The 19,680-nt window shown below is 21.9% G+C and overlaps 2 protein-coding genes across 2 annotated transcripts; one reads left to right on the forward strand and one right to left on the reverse strand.

The window, feature by feature from the left end:
• Positions 1–874: 874 nt before the first annotated feature.
• On the reverse strand, positions 875–2,758 carry LOC128952186 (zinc finger protein 708-like). The gene is made up of 3 exons (XM_054297532.1): positions 2,718–2,758; positions 1,053–2,261; positions 875–966 (listed from the first exon to the last, which is right to left on the reverse strand). The coding sequence occupies exons 2-3, from the start codon at positions 2,219–2,221 to the stop codon at positions 888–890; spliced, it is 1,248 nt and encodes a 415-aa protein (XP_054153507.1). The 5' UTR covers positions 2,222–2,261; positions 2,718–2,758; the 3' UTR covers positions 875–887.
• Positions 2,759–8,501: 5,743 nt separating this feature from the next.
• Positions 8,502–10,343, forward strand: LOC128951215 (uncharacterized). The gene is made up of 2 exons (XM_054296463.1): positions 8,502–8,972; positions 9,177–10,343. The coding sequence occupies exons 1-2, from the start codon at positions 8,502–8,504 to the stop codon at positions 10,341–10,343; spliced, it is 1,638 nt and encodes a 545-aa protein (XP_054152438.1).
• The last annotated feature ends 9,337 nt before the right edge of the window (positions 10,344–19,680 follow it).

Genomic DNA, 19,680 nt, shown 5'->3' on the forward strand with positions numbered 1-19,680 from the left:
TATAGACTACTATTGTTAAACCTAAATATTACACCCAAAGATAACCAGATCATATTGTAATAATGGTATTCAAATCAATATAAATATTTTATTTAGTAATAATCATATACGGTATTTATGTGGCATTATATTTTGTTTAAATTTTTATTATAATTAGCAATTAATTAATTATATATTTATTTTTAATTATTCTACAGTATACTCGATAATTATAAATATATAACTGAATAATGTATTCTATAGGATACCAAAAAATTATAAGAATCCATGATTACAATTAAAGTAAATATACTTGTATTGTATGCAAAATTTATTTTATTAATAATTGGTTGTCAAAAAATAATAATCTGTTTTAATATACATTTCAAAAATAGTTGACTTTATAAGTATAAAAATAAATTAATTTTTCAAAAATTAATATAATTAAACAGTAATAGTTAAACAGTATTCTAAGTTACTAAGATGATATTAAATATACACATTTATTTATTATTATTATTACTATTATACAGTATGTGTGAACTGAATCATAATTAAATAATTATCTGTAATGGTATCTACAAAACTGTACCATTATTCATAAATCAATCTAATCAGTAAATAATAAAAATTTACTTTATATAATTAAATAATTTAGAAATGAGTTTTTTAAATTTAAAAATCAATCTCAAATATAATTAATTTATAATTAAATTAAAATTTCAAACAATCATGTTTTATAATAATAATGTTATTATTATTTTGAAAAACTTATTGTACTGTTTAATGACAGATATTATAATTTATGACATATTATAATATCAATATTGTTTTATCGATTAAAACTCTTTAATGACTGATACCATTAGTGACTAAATGGTTGATCAAATGGACATTAATTTTTTCGATCACTTTTTGGTTTTATGTACATTCTTGTGATTGTTTAGATTGGTTTTCATCGCATATCGATTTCCACAGATATTGCAACTGTTAGAAAAAAGTTTGAATAATCATTTTGTTTCAATTAATATAAAATCTAATAATAATGTAAAAATTTTCATTGATTTTCTTACACATATTGTTTGTCGTCGAAGTGGACATTCTTCATGTGATAGATAATAGACGTGGCGTAAGGCGTTTCATAAGTACAAAGTTTACAACACCTCCAAGTTTTTTGATCCCTGTGCTGAACATTGAAGTATGGTTTGACACTTTTAATGCCTACAATTGTTGGCTTCTTAGTTAGCAAATTGTTATGATTGTCGGATACCTTGACTTTTAAATTATTATTATTGTTATCCATGTTTTTGTTGTTGTCTTCCACTTTAAGTTTAGGACTTTCCGGTCGAGTCTTAACAGAAATAACTGACTTTTTCGTATTTCGGTTAATAACATATTTATTAGTGATTTTATCGACAAATGATTTCTTCTTTTTCTGAGTAATTACTTGTTTTACTTTGTTTTTAGTGAATCCATTAGTTTGTTGCATAAGAGCACTATTTGTTGAGCAATGTTTAGACTTTTGTTGCAAACTTTGTTTTTGACGATGAGATCCATTGAATAAATTATTTGTGACATCACTTTCATTAGTACTTTCATATGGATTCTGGTCTTCATTATAAGTGGTAATGTCTTGTGATAATCGACGTTGTTTTCTGGCGACGTGTACTTTATGATGATTACGAAGATTGGATGCAATGGCAAAACTTTTATCACAACCGGAATATTCACAGACAAATGGAAAGTATTTCATATGATTTCTGATATGATTTGCAATGGCATTCCTCCAGAGCGACTGATAGCTACAGTTCTTCCATTTACATAAAAACAACTGACGACCACCCGATTTGGCCACTGATAAGTACTGTTGATAACTGTCTAAGTTTTGTTGGCAATCCATTAAATTTTCTTCTTGTTTGATATAATTTTCACAATTGTTTTGCGGTACTAATGAAAAGTTACGGTCGAAGTCATCCAATAATTTTTGACAATTGTCTTCATAAGATTCTTCTAAAGGATCTATAACTTCTTGTTTGACTCGATTTAAATCGTAATTATCATCGGAAACATCATTATAATAGCCATCAACCTTATGATTGTCAATAATAGGTGATTGTTGGTCATCATCCGGGCTATCGCTGTAATAGTAGACATGATCTTCGCTATTGCTATCAAAGTCTCGGCTCAACCGTAAAACGGTATGTCCTTTGACTCTACATATAATCGTAATATATTTGGCCATTCGGTCACCTTTTTTACAGCATTTACTATTAGTTTGGTGTCTATATATATAATAATTTCAAATATAAATAATTTTTTAAAAAATAATAATATATTATCTTAAATATTATATTATTAATTTATTAATTGAGTATATAATAAATATTCTACTGTTTTTAGCTTAATATTTTAAAATAATGATGAGTCGGTTAATATTAAAATTAAAACAAATGAATAAACAATTATATTATCAAAATTAATATAATGCTTTAAACAATATTAATTATAATTATATATATATATATATATATATATATATATATATATATAATGTGACATTTTATTGATTATTGTAATTTACAAATCAATCAAAATTATGGTAAAATTGAGGAAAATAATCGTATATTTCTTTGAATTATTAATTCACACATTTTATGCTACATTTACAGCTAGTTTTTAGACACATAACGCACTGGAAGTATAGCACACACACACATACAGTACTGTACATTACATACCGTTTGACACCATATAAACCAGTTATATGTAATAAAATCAATGTTTTGAAAACTTTTTATACAAATGGATTAGTAAAATATTATTGAAAACATATTGTAATTTGAATACTTATTTATTATGTTTTTAATATGTTATCGCAATATTTATTGCCAAAACAATCATGATTTTCACTATAATTAAACTTTTTTGCTATCCGTTTAGTGACACCACTTATATCATTAAACTTTAAGTTAGTTTTTAGTTATATTTCTATTAATATTGATATTATTAACATTTATTACTCTACTATACATATACAATGTAATTAAAAATTTATTATTAAATGTGGATATATATTTAATAATAATTGAATTATAATTTATATATCTTGTATTAATACATAAAATTTACAATATATTAGTTTGTTTATAGTTTTTTAATCAAGAAATTTGTTTCCATATTTTATGAAAATTATCATTTAAAATAAACTACTGTATTATATTATTGTAGTAATTATCAAAATTATTAAAATAATTTTATACTAGTTCTACATTTATCAATCAAATTATTTTTATTATATAAAAAATAAATTACAAGTATAATTTTTTTACAATAAAATCTATACATACTTTATATACAGTATATATAAATAATTATTTTGTTTAATAATAATAAATGCAATAAAATAAAATAAAAACTATTATTTGATAAGACATAAAATTTTTTACAAATTAAATTATAGTTATAATTTATGATCCCTGCATGCAATGCAATACAGAGTAAATACATTATTTAATTAAAAATATTTATCAAGAATAAAACAAATCTGAAGGTCGCCTAAAAAAATTACTAATAATATATATATAAATTTTTAGTTTATCCTTCGATATTATATGATCCATATAAGTAGTAATTATTTTTGTAAAATATTAATAATAAATTTAAATTTTTAATGATTAATCACGAAAATATATAGCTAACAGTTATTAATACAACAGTTAACTGTTATATAACGTATAACACACACACACACACACACACACACACTATATATATATATATATATATATATATATACGGTAAAAGATTAAATATATATATATATATATATATATATATATATATATATATATATATATATATATTGAATATACAGTATATATACTGTATATTAAGTTAAAATTATATAAATATCAATTTCTATTTTTGTCTATATATATAATCTAATTTTGACGTAAAAATGCTAGAAACAGATATTTCAAAATTACATTTTTATTTAATTAGTAACTATTTATCATAATTTATATTTATAATAAATTTTACTTATTTTTCATGAGTATTACTAAAATAAATGTGTACTGCATAATTTATAACATTAAATCATTAATATTATAATATACTATATATATATATTGACTATATGCCGTACATACAGTATATAATATATGCAAAATTAAAATTGAGTTGATAGCGGATGAATTAATAGTTTATATATTGTTATAAACTAAAATTTTAATTTACATAAAATAAAACCTTGAGTATAAATAAACAATTACATTTACCTGCTGAATTTTGTAATCACTAGAAATAATAAATATTTAAAAAAAAACTAGTTAATAATACAGTATTATTACATTAATATATTTCACGAAAATGTTTAATAATACTGTAAACATTAACATATAATATCTCATACAAATGTCAATATTTATATTGGCTTAAAAATAATATATAATCATAAATATACTATCAATTTAAATTTATATATACTTTAGTTCGTGTACTGTACTTAATCATAATAACATTTTACTACAGTATAACTGTATATCTATGATAGTAAACAAAATTATTTACAGTACAGTATTGTATTGATTTGCTATAATTTTACTAAAATCCAAATTATTTAATGTTTAAATATTTAATAAAGTTTTAGATAGTTTATAGCGTAATACTGTATTTTATATACTAAAATAATAATAATTATATTATTGTAGTAATACTGTATGTAATTGTAAAGTAAATGTTTTCCTATACTAAAAATACAATTACACAGTATTTAAAAAGCTTTGAATAATTGAGTAAATGCTATACACTTTATAATAAGTCATATTAATTAATTAAAATTTTAATTATACAGCACATAATGTGTCTTAAAATTAATCCTTATATTATCACATAATATAATGATTTATAGAAAATTAAAAAGAATATATTAAATCAAAATTCTTTAATATTAAGCTATAAATGTTACTTAAATATTAAAATATACAAAAATCAATACAATAATGTTAATAATTACATGAATCTTTAGTTAATATTTTATAATTATAATTTTTAATGCAATAATTATGTTAAAAATTATTCTAATAATTTAATATATATTTGAAACAATAAAGCAAAATATAAAAAGGTATTCATTAGATATACTATTTTAATATCATTTATATATAAAGAGATGGCAATCCTTGTATCTATTTTTTTAGATGTAATATTTGACTTATGGTTAACCACATCATTAAATGGGATCAATCATATCTTTTATTAAAACAAAATTAATAATATTAAGGTAAGGTTTATAGAAAAAGTTATATAACTTTGAGTACGAGAATATCCGTCACACAAATCAATTAAATTTATTTTTAAGTCAATTATTCACAACTATCATTGGTCACAATATACATATATAAATATCATATATATTTTCAAATCGATAATTTCGATATACATAAAATTATAATTCGTGTTAACTTAACTTTCCTAAAAGTATCTTAACTTTAATAAATTATAGCATAAACGCATAAAAAAGTTAACTTAATTGATTAGAGGGGGTGTGAATGGGGTTCGGGTTTAAAGTTTTCAAAATATACATCCTATTATATCTATTACAGTATACCTCATATAATTGGTTTTTATTTAATTAATAATTAATCGTTAAATTAATTGCGATATCATTTTATCAATTTACAAGCTATAAAATTGTAAGCTATAAAATTACAAAAATTATAATAAATATAGATATATATAAAGAATAATATCTGAAAAATGTTTCTTTTTATCAAATCTATTGAAATATTAATTAAGTTTATTTAAACAAAATGTCATTAAAATTTCTAACTAATTTGTAATATTTATTATAATAATTATAATAAATATAATAAACAATATTAGATAAGGACTATAAATAATATCTATAAAACTGATTGAGTTATACAACATTCATCAATGTATAAAACAAATACCTGTATTTAAATTTAAAAAATAAATAAAACGTTATTTATAAACAAGCATTACGTTTACAGTACACTTGAATTATATATATATTTAATTTCAATTTAATTGTTTATATAATGAATTAGTATTATAACATACAGACAATAAAATTAATTACTTACCAAAATGTAATGCAAATTATTCAAATATAAAATTCAATTATACATATTAAACATACTATATATATATATATATATATATTTATCGACATACACTTTTGAGGTTAAAATAAACTCTTAAATCATAAAAAATATTACTAAATACTAAATAATTTATCTATAATATTATTGAATATAATAATAAAAATAAATTAATATTATTAATACTATATATAGTATGTTTATGGATACAATATATTGAAATATTATGAATTTAGCTAACTAACTATCATCAAAATATTAGTATTTTATATTATTGTACTCTATATATACAGAGTATATAATTTATATATAACTATATAACTTATATGATTTGTTTGAAATAAAGTAGACTTGAATTTTCAAGTAAACAACAGAGCATTTGTGCCATTTTTTCTCTTATTTTTTTGTACAACACATAACTCATAGAATAAATTATTTGTATAAAAAAAAATCATATATAAAAAATAGTTTTAAAAATTTGTATATTTTTTCTAACACCAGTAAATGTAATAAATATACTCAACAGTGAATATGAAATACAGTAATAATAAAATACAATAATAAAAATAATTTTATTATTATTGAATATAAAGTATTATATCATATGTACAGATTTGTTTGGCTTATATAAGTTATACTGTATATTGATAATACTTTAGTAATTTATATCTATTTTATTTAAAATAATTCATATTTTCAAGTACAGTATTACAGTACATACATACATACATACATACAGTATATTTGTATTATTTGAATTTAGTTGCTTATTAATAAAAAATTACTGTTAATTAATTAAATTAATTAATAAAAAGTTTCCAAGGTTTTAATAATAAACTTGGTGCATATTTTAAAGATACAATATCATTGAAAAATATTGTTAAATCACATGAATTAAAATTTGCTAGACTTAGTAAAGTATAAAATTAATATAATTGATAAAAATATTCGAGTAATAAAAATATATATCAATTTTTTTTCTTCATAAATAATCATAATTTTATTTTATCAATAATACCATTTTGATGATAATAAGTACAAATTAGTTCATAAATACGTAAAATATTTTACCATGTTTTAATAATATTCAAACATTATCAAGGTAATTACATTGACTTAAATTAATTATATCATATTGTTATTAAAATAAACAATTGATATATTGACTATAATTTTCAATTATATTTAAATTATATTATTTATTAGAATCATATTGTTTAATTTATTTTCATTTATGTTTTATAGACATAAAAAATAAAATTACTATCACTTACCTTGCTTAGTTACGTTATATGCACCCACTGAAAATGTGTTGTAACTGTGTATTCATAATATCTAGGCTTTCAAATTGATTTATGTTATACTAATAATATTTATTATACTGTATTATACAATATGTTAAATGTTTTAAATATAAATATGTGTCGTTTTATGATATCCTGGTGAATGTGCATTGGCTCACTTAATATCAATTAAAATTTATATATTAAATAACAATATTTATGTAAAGTTAAACTACCTAATTTTTTCAAAATTTAATAACTAATAATTTTTAATATAATAAACAAATTTTCAATTTTAATATAGCCTATTTAGAATTTGAATAATTAGTTATTTTTAAGTTTTATAATTATTAATTTAATTTTCATCTAGATAAAAATAAGATATTAACAAAATATTAATTTTTTTAAACAAAAAATATTATTTTATTTAAATTCTCATTTTAATGTGTCATTATTAGCACATTAATGTAAAAGTATAATTGAATAGCTAATTAATTGTTGTAATTAAATATGTAATGTTATTTTAAAATTTATCACTAAAATGTTATATAAAAATATACATATTTTAAATTCTTTAAAAAATAATATTTCTAATAATATTTCTAATAATAATAATAATACGATAAAATTAAATTATGACTTTTGTGTAATCACAATCAATGTTTATTTCAGAGCAATATTATCTGATATATCCATGAGCTTTTATGATTTAAAACTAATTATTACAATATGATATAATTTATATAAATATTAGATATAAACTGTGAAATATTTTTTTCTAGTTTAATATGAAATCACAAATAAGGTAATTGTAATAAATTTCTCTAATAGTAATTATTTATTTGTGTTAATTTTTAATTGTTACATGGTGACTTACTAAAAAACAAGTGTTATATCATATTGATACTGTTTTTAATAATTTGTTTAACCTTGCTTAATTTATACACTAAAATCTATTCAAATAATTTTATAAAATGGAATTATGATAATTTAATTTTATATCTTTTAAAGAATTTTTATAAATTATTAATTATAAATATATGTTTTTAATTAAGTCAATTAAAAACATATTGTAGTATTTATAAGTGATTTATTAAATTTATATTCTATAATGTCATCAATTGACCAAAAAATTGGTGCAAATCATAACATATATCGTGGACTTTATCCGATACGAGAAGTGAAACAATATTATCGGAGAGAGTTTGTTAACGGAAAACCTCTGTATATCTGTTTGTGGGGCGACTGTGACTTCAAGACATGGAAGTACTCACAACATATCGCAAGACATATTCATTTGAAACACATCGGTATTAAAGAATTGAAATGCGATGAAAAGGGATGTGAAAAGACATTTAAGAGACCGGAAAGTCTGGTTCAGCACCAGAAGAATCATTTGTGTGGCTTTGGTATCGATTCACTGAAGATGAAAGACCCGAACAATGTGTGCGGAGTTAAGAATATTAAGAAATACTACTTCCGAGAGTTGGATAACGACTACTATGTATTTGGATGCAAATGGACGGCCTGTGAGTTCGTGACCAATAACTCGGGTAGTATTAGAAGACATGTTCACAATCAGGTATTTTATTACAGATACTATATTTTATTATTATTACTACATTTTATATAAATTTAAAACAAATTATTATTATTATACAGTATTAATTTCAATGATTATAAAAATTAGTAACAAATCTAATATAATTTACTATTAAAGCTATCAAATTTGAAAAATATAAGTAAAATTATGTTAAATCAGTAAATATTATAACTATATTAATAGCATATATGCCCGCATTCTTTGGCCAATAATAATAATAATACTACTGTGGATAAAATATCTATAACTTTATCGAAAAATACTCCAATAATTGATTCAAACAATAATTACAATGTGGATCAACCAATGGTTGAGATGATAGAACTGGATCCACAATCAATCATACCTAAGATAAACAATAAAATTAATTCAGTAATTGATGGAAATGATGACAACTTATATGACAATCCGACCAAACCTATTGATATAGAGGACGATATAGAGGCCAACGCTATCTACAAGTCAACAACTGGTGGTTTATATTCTTTGAAGAATTATTCAGATCTCTATAGAAAAGTCAAAATCGATGGCGAAGTGTATTTCAAATGCAATTGCAATCAGTTTACCACAAAAAGTCAGATAAGTCTTGTGCGACATATTTGGACAGACATCGGACGCAATGAGTTTGACTGTAATGTCAACGATTGTGACGCAAAGTTTGATAACGAGTTTAGTCTTTATAAACATAAGAAAACTGAACATAACTTTGAATCAAATAATAGTAATATAACTTCAAACACATGTCTCGATAAATATAACGATTCAAAACAAACTCACAATTATTTAACACATAAAAGCATTTCTGATCCATTAAATGGATTGTCAAGTGTTATCATTACACCGATTCCTCGTAATGTTAGCATTACTCCCGTATCACTTGTCAATGGCCAACCATTGCCGCAATATTATGACACTTCTTATATAAGCAAAAGTGTCACTCAATTGGTGCCAAACAACACACCTCTTGAAAAGTTTAGTCATTATTTTATTAGAGTTTTAGTTAACAACGATATGATATATGAATGCAAATGCGGATACTATTCAACAAAATGCAGTCATGAACTGATCCAACACATCCAAACAGATCATAAAGAGTTGTACGCATTTGACTGTCAACAGTGCAGATCTACTGTTAACCACAACTCTAAACATTTATTACCAGTAGTTCCCACTCATACATCCTTTCCATCTATTCCTCCAAAGCCAATAAATAGCATAATATATACAACTAATAAAACAATTAATACTTATGTGAATATAAGTGATCACTTGGTTGTCAATCAAACTCAAGTACCGGTATTTTCTAACAAAACTTCTGTCATTACATCACGTTTTCATACAATTCCTTAATTTTAAATTAATTTTGTTTTAATTCTGTAGTATTAAATTGTTAATATTTTAATAATAAAATAAATAATTTTATTAATTATTAAAAAATATAAATACTGTAAGTAAAATGTTATATTATTTTTGTTTGGATCAAAACTTTTTTTTCATCCATGAGTTTGTTGTTTTCATAAAAATATTTTAGCTTTAGTTTTAAAATTTTGAGTTTCATAAATTTAATTTTAACAATAACTTATATCTTGTATTATAAATATTGAATTTATATATATATATATATATATTTGTTTTGTAAAATTTTGATAGATATCCAAAAAATTGATTTTATCTATTTTGATAATTATAAAATATTACAATACAAAAAATTAATATTAATATAATACTGTATAACTTAATTTTTATACATATAAATAATATATATTGTTTTTAATTAAAAAATAAAATATTTTGCAAATATAAAATAGAAGGTTATTATTATAAATAATAAAAAATAATTTTTACCATATCTGTATGTAATATTATTATTATAGTAATTATATACTATATTATTATTATTGTTAACAATTAGTTCATGTTCTTGTTTATTTTTTTGCTGGTATCATAATTAAACCAGTTGAGAATGCTAGAAAGCATTACCAAAAACAAATTTTTAACGCATAAATTACTTGTTTTTGTCATATTATAAACAAAATATTTATTGATTTTCTGATGATGCAAAATTTCTGTAGATGCAAAATATATGATGATGCAATATATCTGATGATGCAATATATCTGATGATGCAATATTTCTGATGATGCAATATTTCTGTAGATGCAATATATCTGATGATGGAATATATCTGATGATGGAATATTTCTGATGATGCAATATTTCTGATGATGCAATATTTCTGATGATGCAATATTTCTGATGATACAATATTTCTGATGATGCAATATTTCTGATGATACAATATTTCTGATGATGCAATATTTCTGATGATGCAATATTTCTGTAGATGCAATATATCTGATGATGCAATATTTCTGATGATGCAATATTTCTGATGATGGAATATATCTGATGCAATATATCTGATGATGCAATATTTCTGATGATGCAATATTTCTGTAGATGCAATATATCTGATGATGGAATATATCTGATGATGGAATATATCTGATGATGCAATATTTCTGATGATACAATATTTCTGATGATGCAATATTTCTGATGATGCAATATTTCTGATGATGCAATATTTCTGATGATACAATATTTCTGATGATGCAATATTTCTGATGATGCAATATTTCTGATGATGCAATATTTCTGATGATGCAATATTTCTGATGATACAATATTTCTGATGATGCAATATTTCTGATGATGCAATATTTCTGTAGATGCAATATATCTGATGATGCAATATTTCTGATGATGCAATATTTCTGATGATGGAATATATCTGATGCAATATATCTGATGATGCAATATTTCTGATGATGCAATATTTCTGTAGATGCAATATATCTGATGATGGAATATATCTGATGATGGAATATATCTGATGATGCAATATTTCTGATGATACAATATTTCTGATGATGCAATATTTCTGATGATGCAATATTTCTGTAGATGCAATATATCTGATGATGCAATATTTCTGATGATGCAATATTTCTGATGATGGAATATATCTGATGCAATATATCTGATGATGCAATATTTCTGATGATGCAATATTTCTGTAGATGCAATATATCTGATGATGCAATATATCTGATGATGGAATATATCTGATGATGGAATATATCTGATGATGCAATATTTCTGATGATACAATATATCTGATGATGCAATATTTCTGATGATACAATATTTCTGATGATGCAATATATATGATGATGCAATATATCTGATGATGCAATATTTCTGATGATGCAATATTTCTGTAGATGCAATATATCTGATGATGGAATATATCTGATGATGGAATATATCTGATGATGCAATATTTCTGATGATACAATATTTCTGATGATGCAATATTTCTGATGATGCAATATTTCTGATGATGCAATATTTCTGATGATACAATATTTCTGATGATGCAATATTTCTGATGATGCAATATTTCTGATGATACAATATTTCTGATGATGCAATATTTCTGATGATACAATATTTCTGATGATGCAATATTTCTGATGATGCAATATTTCTGTAGATGCAATATATCTGATGATGCAATATTTCTGATGATGCAATATTTCTGATGATGCAATATATCTGATGATGCAATATTTCTGATGATGCAATATATCTGATGATGGAATATATCTGATGATGCAATATTTCTGATGATACAATATTTCTGATGATGCAATATATCTGATGATGGAATATATCTGATGATGCAATATATCTGATGATGCAATATTTCTGATGATGCAATATTTCTGATGATGCAATATTTCTGTAGATGCAATATATCTGATGATGCAATATTTCTGTAGATGCAATATATCTGATGATGCAATATTTCTGTAGATGCAATTTATCTGATGATGCATTATTTCTGATGATGCAATATTTCTGATGATGCAATATTTCTGATGATGCAATATATCTGATGATGCAATATTTCTGTAGATGCAATATATCTGATGATGCAATATTTCTGTAGATGCAATTTATCTGATGATGCATTATTTCTGATGATGCAATATTTGTGGTGATGAAATTGTATTTTTATAATGATTTATAGATCATTTTATAATATATTAATTTATCCGCAATTTTCTCTGTTCTTGATGAGGTAAAAATTTTAATTCTGATTCCTATACTTTATTTTTGATGCATAATAAAATCTAAACCAAAAGTTTCAACCTAAATTTTTTATACTTTGGCCGCCATTTTCTATGTATCGGAAAATATATTAAAATTTTAATTCTGATTTCTATACCTTACTTATAATGGTTTGTTCAAATCTTATCTTTAAAATTGTTAACTAAAATTTTTTGTACTTTGGCCGCCATTTTCTCTATGTTCCTGAAGAGATAACAAAATGCTGATCCCCTATACCTTATTTTTGATGATCTAACCGAATCTGAAATCAGAATTTCAAAATTCACAAAACACACACACACACACACACACACATAGAATTCATTAAACAAATTTGAAAAAAATTTGTTTGAAAATATTTAGTACAATAGATTTTATTAAATGAGCCTTGCTTGTTTGGCAATTTTGCTACATACAAGTAACAGCTTTAATAATAATAATAAATTATTTAATGATTTAATATTGACTTTGTAAATATCATTGTAAATGAGGTCAATTTAAACGCGAATATACTGTGTATTATAAATTTTAACAGTAAATATGCAACACATAAATGACTTGATTAACTGAATAAAATGATAAGATTGACCCGTTTTAATCGTGGCAAATAAATAACTAAATAACTACATATACACTACAATATAGTATAATTAATTTATGTTTACATTTTACTGTCAATTATAAAAAACCTTTGTCTATTATGTTTTGTGTTGAGATAATATCACCATAATAAAAAATAATATAAAATATGCACAATAGTTAAATTTAAACTTATAAAACAACAATTATCAAATTTTTCCCATATTTCATGATTTTTTTTGCTTTAGAAAACATATTGATTTGGGTTTACTGTCAAAACAAATTCAAGTTCTAGTCTATAATACAGATCTTATATAATATTTTAAAAATTATCTATACATAAGATTCTACAATTTTTACAGTATATAACAAATACTAAATAATTGAAATCTCATGATTACAGCAATATATTAATAAATATTACATAATTTTTATTTAAAAATATTACTAGATACATAAATTTGTAAAAATAAAAGGAAGTTACAAAAATATTCATTATTTTTTAATTAAATTAATTGAAAATTTTTATTTAATGTGTGCATTTGATCCATAATAAAATTATAGTTTTACATTATTTGTTATAAAATTTTAATATATTTTTAAAAATTGATAAAATATAAATTTAGTGTATGAACTGTATAAAACATGTCAATTATAATTAATTGTACAATTTTGTATCGGTATAAGGGTTTCAATTATGCAGTTAATAGCTTGTTTTTAATTTATTCATGAATAATTATATATTTATATAATTTATATGCTAATTTTTATTATATATTGTATTATAAATTAAATTTTTTGCAGCATATGTTCATAATTTTGTTTAAAAAACAAAATCTGAGCTTGTTTTTAAAACTAATATTATCTATAACAGATAATATTTTAACTATTTTTTAAATCAAATATTTTTATTTTCTTTTTTTATAATAATGCCAATGAGATCATTATTATTTTTTAAATGTTGATATTTAAATAGTTAACAAAAACATCAAGATAATATTCTATGCCATATATATATCAATTTACAATGATCGGGTATAATCTATTTTCAAGGTAATAATATTCACACACACACACACACACACACACACACACACACACACACACACACACACACACACACACACACACACACACACACACACACAATTACACCTTACCCATATAATTTTTTTGTTTATTAAGTTTGTTTAATTAAGCAATATTGCAAATTATCCTTGAAGAGAAATATTATATTTAAAACTTGAATAAAAATATCAGCACCATTTGGTTTGCATGAATACCGTAACAATAAATGCTTACGACAAACATGTAAAATGAGATCCTATTTAAATGTTTTTTTAATATTATAAACTGTGTATTTATTCAATAAAGAATATATTTAGAAAAATACAGAGAGAGAGAGAGAGAGAGAGAGAGAGAGAGAGAGAGAGAGAGAGAGAGAGAGAGAGAGAGAGAGAGAGAGAGAGAGAGAGAGTACAGTTTAACAGACTTGAACGACAAATAACAAAATATGATTACTTATAATAACTTATGGGTCTGTCCCATATGTTTGCTAAGGGTTTAACCCGTTATTTTAAATATATTTAAAAATTATGTCATAAATAAGTACATAATAAGTCTAATACAATGCTAGCCTATATTTACTGAATAATATAAAATAAAATATTTATATAACATATAGTATATGACAATTGTCAGCAAATACAAGTATTATATGATACTATAAGCAAATAAATAAATTAAAAAATAATAAACTGTATATTAATAAATATAACCCATGATAAATGCTATTGCATGACAACTCAACAAAACTATTTTCAACTAATTAATTTAGAGTAAAACATAAAATGAGAACAATGGCATTACCTATTATATATTTAGTTGACAAAACAGGTATTTTTGCAATATATTGTTAATATATTATGCAGGTATCGATAAATTTCATATAAAAACTGCTTATAAACTCAATATAATCTAAATAGATTGTATTTTTTAAATAAAAATCATTAATATCATTCTCATGTCATCATTATATTATTGTTTAACTTTTGTATAAATAGAATATATTATATTCTTTTTATAACTATTATATAATTTATTTATTTTATTCAACAAATAACAAAATAAATTTTTATTAATAAAAATATTGTATAATTATTATTATATTTTTGAAAATTTAAATTTTTTTATTATTTATTTTAAAATTATTTTTAAAATATGCCTCTACTATATTGTTTTAATTAACAAAATACCTAATAAACTATTTAAATATTATTTGTAATAATATATAAATTTATATAAATCGATATATAATATACACAATTTAATTATTAAATATTTAACATAAAAATATACTGTAATCTATAAATATATAAATTAATTTAAATGTGCTTATTTTGTAAACACTATTTTAGTTCAAAGTCTAATTTTTGAAAAACTTTTACCAATTGCCTCGTTATTAAAATAGTGGTTAAATATTTGTTGTTTGCATTTAAAGGAAATTAATATCAGTTAATAATCAGCTCAGGATATTTTTGAAGGCTGTTTTGTTTTGCCAGATATTTAATTTTTAATAAATATTTTTTAGTATTTTATGTAATAATTTTTTTATTTTCAGAATTATATTAATATAAAATCAATTAAGGTATCCGTCTATAAAACCTTGTTTATGAATAAAAATATTTGTCAAAATTTATTTAAAAAGCTAATAAATATCACTACAGTATAAAACTCACAAAATTAGTATATTAAAAATTAAATATTTAATATTTTTAAAGGAACATATCATTAATCAATTTTAGTAATAGTTTCTATAATTTAGCACAAAATAAATATTCATATAATACAATATTAATTTAATTATTTACAATTTAAGTGCTACTATAATATTAAATTTTTAGTTTAATTTAACAATAGCACACAAATAAGTCATTTTTATTATTATATAACGGTATAATCAGATACATGTATATTGATTAAAAAACAAATAGAAAATTATATACTATTTTTTGTGTTTAGAAACATAAATAACTTTTAATTAAACTACATATACTGTACTGTTTATTATTATAATTTATTTTAAATATATATTATAGAAACACAATAATAATAATAATATTGTCCTATTTTAGTATATACTAGTTAGTCATTAATGTGAATGTAGCCCACGGGTTGACTGTCGTTGACTGTCACTGTTACTTATAATTAATTTTAATCTAATCATACTTGTCCCCATAATACATATTGTTATACAATTGAATGTATATATTAAGCATGAAATAAACATAACACACACACACACACACACACTGTTTTGAGTCATTTAATTTTATTGTTTATTTTATTTGTTTGTTTTTTATCTCTCAAAATAATTAAAACTTATGTTAGCTTTCAATGTTATTTAATCAAGATGCAATTTTTATAATTATATTAGATTATAATCTTACAGTGCATTCCATAATTGAGTTTTCCAAATAATAATAAAATGTTATCTCTTTAAAAAAATAATATTAAGTTTATTCAGGTTAAATTTTATAAACAAGTTTATCAACTTGCAAGTCTAATGTTACTTTAATGCTATTTTATTTTATATTGTATTTTTATAAAATAACTTATTATTAATATATATACTACAGTACTGTTAATATGTTAGACAATTATGCTAACAAATATTCAAAGTTAAAAACACATAATTTTAAATTATAATGTATTTAAGAGATAAAAAAGTAATTTTTCATAGTATTGTAATTTTTAATCGTTAATAAATTAATATTAAAGTTTTTAATAATAAAACAAACTAAAAAAACAATAACAAGTTGTGCCACATAAATAAGCCATAAATAGCAAGGTTAAATACCATTATTAGGAAATGCCATTTTTGCTATCTTTCACTCGTCATAGAGTATGTATGTATAGTATGTATAGTTTGTGTAATAATGTATTAATACTATGTATGTCTCTAGAGTTCAAGTTTCATGTTGTGGTATCACAAGTGTTACTGAAACAGGTATTTGTAGATCCGGTTCAGATAATCAAACAAATATCTATGTTATTCACTTAAATTAACTGACATTTCTCTTAATATAAAAGTTATTTTTTACTATCTATTCAACTAAAATTCAGTTATATAACTTATATCATATTAGTTAGTTTTTTATAATGTCAGTGCTCAGGTACACATACCACCAAACATACACTCACTCACTCACTCACACTCAGTTAGCAATTTTTGTTGGTATCCCGTACATGTTAGCGCTAATAAATTAATTTTAAGTTTTTTATGTATAGTATTGCCTAATAGTGTTAACTAGACTATGAATTTGATTGTAATGCAAAAAATATTTTGAAAAAGTTATTCTGATTAGAAAAGTGTGTCAAAGTAATCATTTGATAGGGTAGACATACATACACACACACACACACACACACACACACACACACACGTACTCTAATGTGTTATATACTGTATTATGTATATCTATACTATATATATATTGTGTAATAAAAAGCTGGTTAAGTTTTTTTCTCGACAATTATGTTAGAAAAACAACAACAATAACAATAAGACCGACGAAAACACCAACATTACGGTTATAGTTATATTACAAACATATCGAACCTACACTAAAATGCCTACACCTCCTCTTAGTTCAGGTGCAATATGCAAACATAGACATCAATACATATTTATGTATGAATATAATAATATTAGTTAATATAAACATTTGTCATCAATTATAAAATGCAAACTAATATATTTTTAATAAATGTTTTACATTAAAAATCTGTTATATAATATTCTAAATAACATTATTATATTTAATTATATTTCAATATAAATAGTTTAGTTGCTATATATTCTGTAGTTTTCGTTTAAAACTCAATCAATAAACAGATTCTTGTTTGACATCACAGTAAACGGTATATAATATTTAAATGTTAACTAACTTTAATATAAAAAAGAGAAATTATTTATAAATTTTTTCATTATAAATCTATGACATCAATTGTAAAATTATAGTGAATATACAGTAATATCAAATGTTAAATTGTACAAAAACACGTTGAAGGAAAAGTACTGCTATACAGTAATTGATGATTACAAAAATCAATATGATCTAGTTTAATTAATGTAGTAACCATAACTTTAGTGTGGATTTATGATTATACATATTCAACTAATATCATACTATAAAATATGTAATATATATATATATACAGTATATACGGTATAGCAAAGTACAGTATTATGTAGAATATAAAATGCTTAACAGTAATCAATGAGTTTTATGGTCATATAGTAATAGTAATACTAATTTAATATATCATATAAAGTGTATATAATATAATATGTGAGCAATGAACCAGTTGCAGGGTTGCACTGTTAGTTTAATTAGCTCATGGATTGCATGAACCACGTCATACCTGTCCCGATGCTTTACTCGATATACTCTATGACTGAATATAATATTACAAAACTATGTTATGTTATATAAATTTATATACAGTAACATACAGGTATAATAGGTATTATATATATAGTATGTGTGTGTAATATAATATATATATATAAATAAATATACTATATATTAATTTATATACATACATACATACATACATACATATTGTAGTTTATTTGGCGTTATATAATGCTATATAACATGTAGGTACTAAAAATTGCTCATAAAATAGGCTTATGTTGAACACACCTATGCTGTGTTGGACACACCTCTAACTATACATTTTGTATTAATATGTTTGCTATGAGAAAGGTATTTATCAGAGCGTATTATTATTATTATTATTATTAGGATTATTAAAATATTATTAGTACAGTAAAACTGTACACTTTATTATATGAGATATTCTACAGTATATTATATAAAGTTTATACTGTATTATAATTTATAAATAAATACAGTGACGT

This window comes from Oppia nitens, unplaced genomic scaffold (genome assembly GCF_028296485.1).
Source record: "Oppia nitens isolate AA-2021 unplaced genomic scaffold, nextdenovo-longstitch-racon4-pilon3 scaffold1_pilon_pilon_pilon, whole genome shotgun sequence".
In the NCBI taxonomy this organism is placed as follows: domain Eukaryota; kingdom Metazoa; phylum Arthropoda; class Arachnida; order Sarcoptiformes; family Oppiidae; genus Oppia; species Oppia nitens.

Coding starts and splice junctions, on each gene's coding strand:
- LOC128952186 (XM_054297532.1), bottom strand. CDS start 2,221: ATGGCCAAATATATTACGATTATATGTAGAGTCAAAGGACATACCGTT. Junction 967..1,052: donor TTCGACGACAAACAATATGT/GTAAGAAAATCA, acceptor TTTTTCTAACAG/TTGCAATATCTGTGGAAATC.
- LOC128951215 (XM_054296463.1), top strand. CDS start 8,502: ATGTCATCAATTGACCAAAAAATTGGTGCAAATCATAACATATATCGT. Junction 8,973..9,176: donor GAAGACATGTTCACAATCAG/GTATTTTATTAC, acceptor CTATATTAATAG/CATATATGCCCGCATTCTTT.